Source organism: Henckelia pumila, chromosome 1 (assembly GCF_033568475.1).
Source record: "Henckelia pumila isolate YLH828 chromosome 1, ASM3356847v2, whole genome shotgun sequence".
NCBI lineage: Eukaryota > Viridiplantae > Streptophyta > Magnoliopsida > Lamiales > Gesneriaceae > Henckelia > Henckelia pumila.
In genome coordinates, this window is record NC_133120.1 from 91,505,424 (window position 1) to 91,513,303 (window position 7,880).

The window sequence follows — 7,880 nt, forward strand, 5'->3', positions numbered from 1 at the left end:
TTGCGTGATCATGTCACTTGCTGTATTTGTTGGTAGCATTATCTGTGAAGCCAAAAATTTCCTGGGTATGAGTTGATGTTGAATCTCCAAAGATGAAGTATATCTGTATATATATCACACCAGTCTATAGATCCGTGGAAAATGTTTGAGGGATGAGCCACCCGCTTAAGGTATAAACACTAACATGCGACTTGGCTAATAAAGTCTTATGCACGGTTTGATGTGAATGATGAATTATAAATTAATTATATATTTTTTAATTTATTTAGCAGTTTATCCAAATTCTATTAAGTATTTGAAATACACAAATTCTATACCTGTACATTTTATGATTTATCATCATTTTTATGTTATACATTCTTTATAGGCCCCGTTTGGTTTTAAAAGTCAGGCCAAAAAAGCATTTTTTAAGTGCTTTTCAGTTAACAAGGTGTTTGGTTGACCAAAAAAGTGCTTAAATAAGCATTTTTTTAAGTCAAAATTAGAGCTTTTTTAAAAGCCAAAAATTATAGCTTTTAAAAGCACTTATTTTAAAAAATCTCTACAAAATTCAAACGGGCTCATAGTTTATAGTTCCATCTCACAAACTAACTCATTCTTAATTTGTTAATCGAGGTTATGATTTGAGCTTATCGAGAAACAAAGCTTCTTGATTCAAATGAAGCTAGTAAACCATTTCAAGAGCTGAAATTTTTTTATTTTATATTACATATATGTTTTGCACCTTCAAAAAACAAAAAATAATTGAATTTTCAAATTTCACTTCACGGAAATATGAAATCACAAAATGAGGAATCACTTTACTTCTATTGAAATTAAATTTCGAACTCTATTTTTTTTTTAATTCATCTCAAACTTTGACTACGAAAAAGGCAAATGACTGTTACAACCTTTTTGAGGTAAAGAAAAGTGACACTGACATAAGTGGAGTGATCGTGAATGTGATTCTCTAGCCACCCATACTCTCGTGAATTCCTTCATCGTGGGCGTGGAACCAGCTAGGCCCATGAGTAGCAAACAAAATCCAGCATTATTCAGTGCTACATCAAGAGTTTTCATTCCATGTGACGTGGTCAAATATTAACTATTAAATCATCAAAAAATATGTGAATTTGTATAAAAATGTGAGATCTTATGTGATGTAATGATATTGAAAATAGAAAAAAAAAAATACTCCTATTATAGCATGGACTAACCCTGAAATCTAAAAAAAAAAATTGAATGTTGAGAGATGTCTCGGTCTCTTTGTGCCGTAAATCTAGATTGGAACTGAAATTAGATTATTAGAATAATAGATATATCTTGAAATTTTAAGGTTTTGAATACACATTAATTTCTTGATTTATTTAAATTAAATTCAATATATATATAATTTTATAATAGTAAGAATCTTCCCCCCAATTCAAAAAAAATATGGAAACTATCGATTTTGTGACCGGAAAATATTATAATTATTTGTATCAAATAGTTTCTTCGGAAAAAAACTGTATTAATCACTTTTATTAATGTTTTTTTTAATGTCTTCTTTTTTTAATTTTTTTAATTGTTTTGTTACGTTACTGTTTTGATGTGGCATATTAAAGTTTTTTTTGTTCATTATCGTCTCTAATCTTTTGAAAAAACAAACTGCCAGCCATCAAAAATTTAAAATATAGGATTAATTTTATTTATTTTTTTTAAAGAAAAAGCACATCCAACAATAATTGGTCCCACTTCCCAAGGAGCAATAAGCATCACCAGACAAACAAATTACTCACATCACGTTTTGAACGATGGCTTTCCATTATTTATGTTATCATTTTCTTTGAACATATATATTTAGATTATCATTGTGTTGTCTCTGTGGTTGTTTGGCCATAATTTCATTCAAATAAAGTACTTAAACCATGGCCTCAAGTACTTCATCTACTTATTTTGTACCTGTACAAATAAATAAAATTATTTAAATGTAGTTCAGTAACGTATAGAGTGTGCATTATATATATATTCCGAAAAAAGGTATAATATACGATGATCATAAAAACATTTAATATCAATCAAGCATATCTATATTTATACGTAGAATTAAGATGATCAATAATAAAATCGATGACATATATACCACATATATATAACCATACATATAAAGGACCACTACTAGCTAGCTAGCTCCAAATTAAAGTCATCACATACAAAACAACAAAATCCCAGCTTGATGATTAACAGGGAAACATGCAGACTAGCAGATCATCGAGAGCAAGAGAGGATATTGATCACTCAGTGGAATACATTCATCATGAATCCAAGCAGTTTTCAGCTGTTGGCACCAAAAATATTCCCTTGCGTTTCTTGAGAAACTGTTGCTTCTCCGGCCAAGATTTCGCCGATAGCAGCAATGCAACAAGTGATATCTCCACCAGTCATGGCGGGAGCAGAGGCCATTCTTCCCATGGATATTTTATTCATCCTGAAAATTGGTATGTTTTTTTGCTAGCCTTTGCGCGATTATCGGGTTTTGGTTTTAACATTTCCTGGAAAATTTTAAAGAAACATTCGTTTTAGCATTGTTTTCGTGAGACAGCGCAGCTTGATTCTGTACATGATCATCAAATCAAATCAAGAAACATTTTGTGTAGAATATATTATTACAATTATGTATGGCTGGTCATATGGCTGATGTCTGATGATAATCAGTTCTGGTCTTCTTTGTGTTGTTTTTTTATTTAAAATGATGAAATAAAATTGTTGTCAATATAGTCCATCTTGGTTGTTATTTCTAAATCTTTAAGGTCTTATAAATAATATGGAAACCATATCTTACATATTTATGACAGTATTAGTAATTGTTAGCATATATCCATATAAATGATCAACACGTGTGGATTAATCTCAATTAATTTCCTTCCTCTTCGATCTCACGCAACGTATAGTATTTAATTTAAGGAAAATGCTATATGTACAATTGAATTTTATATTTACAAGATTTTTGGTCTGTGTACTCATTTCTTTCAAGTTGTTTGCCAATCATTAATTGTTTCCAAATTCATTCAAGATTTCTAAACCAAAAGGTATCAAAATTAAAAAAATTAAAGAACGATACTAAAAATGCATGCAGGTTGTACGTAGCATGGAATCAGTTCATTCTGATATGGGCTGTGTACTCATCTTTCTTCACTCCGCTGGAGTTCGCCTTCTTCCGAGGTCTGCCGGAGAATCTGTTCCTCCTCGACAGCGCCGGCCAAATCGCTTTCTTCTTCGACATTTTCGTTAGCTTCTTCGTTGCCTATAGAGACCCTCATTCTTACTGCATGGTTTATAATCACAACTTGATCGCCATCAGGTGATAAGACAACATGGATTTCGATTCGTTTTATATGTTCTGCTAATTACTTTTCTTGAAAAACTTGTAGTTGTTACATGAATGTACATACTTTGGTGGTTGTAGGTACTTGAAATCAAGATTTCTGATAGATTTATTGGGATGCTTGCCTTGGGATGCCATATTCAAGGTTAGTTTTCTTGTTCTCCTGATTGTTTTGTCTTCTTTGACGCTCAGAATTTATCGACTGCAAAACTTAACTGCATCAGGGATGTGGAAGGAACGAGATAGTAAGATACATGCTTTGGATCCGGCTAAGCCGTGCGCTGAGGGTGACAGAATTTTTTGGAAATCTGGAGAAAAACATACGTATAAATTATATGTTGGCAAGAATCGTGAAGCTTTTTGTGGTGGAATTGTACTGCACGCACACAGCAGCTTGCATATTTTACTATTTGGCCACAACTCTGCCTCCTTCAGAGGAAGGGTATACTTGGATTGGTAGTTTAAAGATGGGGGATTACAGTTACTCCAACTTCAGAGAAATTGATCTTTGGACTCGTTACATAACTGCCTTGTATTTTGCTGTTGTGACCATGGCGACTGTTGGTAAGTTCCCTGTCATTCATTTAACTAAAACGTTCAACGATTGACTATCAAGTTACGCGGTTTATGTTCCGTGCTTGCAGGTTATGGTGAAATCCATGCTGTGAATACCAGAGAAATGATATTCGTGATGCTCTACGTTTCATTAGACATGATTCTGGGTGCTTATTTGCTGGGTAACATGACTGCATTGATTGTCAAAGGTTCCAAAACTGTGAGATTCAGGGATAAAATGGGAGAACTCATCAAATATATGAACAGAAACAAGCTTGGGAAAAGTTTGAACAAGGCAATCAAAGGCCATGTACTGTTACAGTTCCAGAGCAGTTATGCCGAGGTTGCAGCTCTTCAGGATCTTCCTCTCGCGATAAGAGCCAAGGTTGGTATTAACTAGCCTCGTTTTAGGCTCAAATGAACCGTGCGAACGTCATCACTCTCGTTTCTCTGCTTTTTTTTTTTCTTTATCATGGTGCAGATATCAGAAAAGATATATGAGCCACATGTTAGGCAAGTTCCTCTATTCAAAGGTTGTTCATATGGCTTCATCAAGAAAATAGTAAGATGTGCATTTTTCTATAAATAGTATTATTATATTATACATTTATAAAAGAGTGATAATTCCCACTATCTAGTAGTAAGGGTGGTTGTTTTTACCATGCCACTACATTTATTAGTTATTTCTTGTTCTGCTTACAATCTTATCAAAATTGGCAAAGAAAGCTTACTTGCTATGTTGATTTAAAGGCTATTAGGATGCACGAGGAATTTTTCCTTCCCGGAGAAGTAATCGTCGAAGAGGGAAGCATTGGCGATCAACTCTACATCCTCTGCGATGGTAGACTGGTAGAGTTTACCTGAATATATTCATTGATCATTATCAACTCAAGAATGTTGATTAATGAAACGATTGCGTATGATCTGAAAAGAGCAAAAACTTAACATTTTGTAGCAACCACCGGTCGTCTTGATGTGTAATCACATCCCACTTTGGTTTGGTCAGTGTTTGAATTCGCTTAGGTGTTGTAAATGCAGGGTGCAGTAAGAAACTCAGAAGATAGTTATACCGAAGAATATGTGCCTGGCATACAATCTTATTGGGCATTTGGTGAAATTTCTGTCCTCTGTAACATCCCTGAACCTCGTACAATACAAGCTGTTGAACTATCTAAGCTTCTACGAATTGAAAAGAAGGCGATTCTGGATGCGCTTGAGATGCACTTCTCTGATGGACATACTATCACTAACAATCTTCTTGAGGTAAGTTCATTAATTTTTTGTGTTTGTATTCACCCAAACTTCTGAAAATTCATGCAAAAATGATCAGTCTGTACTCTCTAGTTTATTATTCACTGAATAATACATAATAAAATAAAAAATTCCTACATTTGGTTATGACTTCCCAATTGTTTACCTGATTTTTTGGAAAATATTTGGCAACAATGAGCGGAACCAGAAGTGTGAGAGGACATTAATTACAGTTTGACGAAAAATTTGATGTAGCGTGGCTATGATTTTCAGGGAAAGGAGTCTAATATTCAAAAAAAGATACTGGAGTCTGATATCAAATTGCAAATAGGAAAACATGAATCAGAGTTGGCCACAAGATTGAATTGGGCAGCCACCGATGGAGATTTGCACAGATTAAGACATTTAGTTGAAGCAGGAGCAGATCCCTCTAAGACGGATTATGATGGACGATCACCTCTGGTATTAAAACGATCACCTCTGGTATTAAACTTCATACTTAAGTTTGTCATACTCATTGCATGTGCAAAAGACGGATAACTTAAATTCTTTCTCAGCATCTTGCTTCATCTAAAGGATATGAAGATGTCGTTCACTTTCTTATCCAAAAAGGAGTGGAAGTCAATGTTAAAGGTGATTGTTTTTTTCTACTCATCATCCTTTCCCAAGTCATGGGCTATAATTCTGGAAACAATCTTTATCATTCGATTTTTTTATAGTGTGTACTTGGTTTTTCTTTTCATTTTTGTACTTCCCAAGAATTTTCATATTTTGGTTGTAATTTGGCTGGTTGGAGAACATGTCGTGCAATGTGTTGCATTATGTGTGAAGGCGAGGTCTGTTTTTCAAAAAACTTCTTTGTACATGTCTATTCTTGCGATGTACTCCTGGCTATAATGTGCACATGGTGTGAAACATCACCTATGTGCTAACATTATATATTATCTGAATTCCCAAAGATCCATATATCATACAAATATGACATTAACATGCACAGAATATGATTTAACAAAATATCTGTGCGTGTGTGTAACAAGAAACAAATGATGAATCGGGTTCTCTTTTTTGGTGAGTGACTGATTGTTATGTTCGACTGCAGACCATATTGGAAAGACTCCATTATACGAAGCAATCAAGAATGGCCATGATCAAGTAGCTTCTTTACTGGTGAAAGCAGGTGCATTTTTGTCTGTTGATAATACTGGGAATTGTCTTTGCGAGGTGGTAGCTAGTCAGCACACAGATCTTCTTAGACGACTTTTGGAGAATGGAGTTCATCCGAATTCCAGGAATTATGATTTTCGGACGCCTTTACATCTAGCTGCATCGGAGGGCTTGTACTCAGAGTCTCTTTTGCTTCTGGAATATGGGGCCAGTGTTTTTGCAATAGACAGGTACCGAACGCGTGTTTGTTTTTAGTATTCGATGTTAAGCCTGTTGTGGATCAAATGGATCTTGTTCAACCATTCTACAGCAAACATGACCCTTGATGTTACCATGGCTCATGCTTTCATTTTTGTGGTATATGTAATGTAAAAATATCATTTTACTTGTCACTTTCTTTGCACATTGGTCCTAAAGAACTTCTCAGGCTATAAAAATATGAGTTTTCTTTTTAGATTTCATGATATTTACTGCCTATATGTATTTTGTATGGTTTTCTCAGATGGGGCAAGACACCAATAGATGAAGCTCGTGTTAGTGGAAACAGGAACGTGCTTAAACTACTGGAAGAAGCCAAGATTTCTCAAACGTCAGAAATTTCTTCCTCTTGCGAAACAAATCAAGGTACTGCCCCTTCATTAATTTTTGTATAACAGTATTTCATTTTAGATGAAGATTGGGATAGATCATATTCATAAATATAGCCATCATTTTTATGACAGATAAAGTGCCAAGCAGAAAATGCACGGTTTTCGGGGGAACCCCATCGGATCATAGGGAAGGAAGAAGCTTTGGAGTCGTTGTATGGGTGCCGAAAACCATTGAAGAACTCATCGAAACCGCGGCAACACAGCTAGGTTTCTCAGGTGCTACCTGCATCCTATCTGAGAGTGGGGGCAAGATCACTGATGCAGGCATGATCAGTGATGATCAGAAGCTCTTTTTGGCTAGGGAAGTGAAGTTTATATGAAGTCGTGATGCTGATACACATATAATTTGAAGTACATGTCTGTGTGCGTTCTCTGTATACATGCATACCCAAGAGAAGTAGAGTTTCAAAGTTCAAATAAGTTGGATTTATTTGTTATGTAATGGAACACTGGGTTCACTAATTAATCAATTATTACTTTATTCTTAACTTTATTCTTACTAGCTGTGTAATATGTACCGGAAAATCTTTTGATAAAAAATATAAAATATAATGTAGTTTAGTTTCACGAGGACAAAGAATTTGATACCATTTACATAACACGTCAGCGATACGTTAAACATTATATTGACAGATAATCGACTAAAACTAGGGCTGGTAAAATTCAAAAAATTCCCGACCTTCCCGGTTTCCAATCCATTTCTGTCCCGAATTTTTTTCGACCCGAATGTCCTAACCCGATCAATTTTGGGATCGGGATAGACAACTCTACCCGACGATTTTCGACCCGACCCGAATATATTAATAATTTTTAATAATTTTTTTAATTAAAAAATAGAATTTTTTTATAATTTTCTGTTTTAATATTAATGTTTTATAATTATCTACCATATAATTATTTTTTTATATTTATATTTA

General features: G+C 34.3%; 1 protein-coding gene across 2 annotated transcripts; it reads left to right on the top strand.

The window, feature by feature from the left end:
• The first annotated feature begins 2,178 nt into the window (after nucleotides 1-2,178).
• LOC140887462 (potassium channel SKOR-like) lies at nucleotides 2,179-7,462 on the top strand. Of its 2 annotated transcripts, none has more exons than XM_073294716.1 (13): nucleotides 2,179-2,456; nucleotides 3,095-3,319; nucleotides 3,425-3,488; nucleotides 3,568-3,907; nucleotides 3,988-4,283; nucleotides 4,380-4,460; nucleotides 4,649-4,747; nucleotides 4,937-5,161; nucleotides 5,423-5,632; nucleotides 5,707-5,782; nucleotides 6,249-6,543; nucleotides 6,816-6,937; nucleotides 7,036-7,462. In XM_073294716.1, the coding sequence occupies exons 1-13, from the start codon at nucleotides 2,212-2,214 to the stop codon at nucleotides 7,281-7,283; spliced, it is 2,526 nt and encodes an 841-aa protein (XP_073150817.1). In that variant the 5' UTR covers nucleotides 2,179-2,211; the 3' UTR covers nucleotides 7,284-7,462. The 2 variants fall into 2 exon arrangements, with proteins under 2 accessions (XP_073150817.1, XP_073150825.1); XM_073294724.1 differs by having other exon boundaries at nucleotides 5,423-5,611.
• The last annotated feature ends 418 nt before the right edge of the window (nucleotides 7,463-7,880 follow it).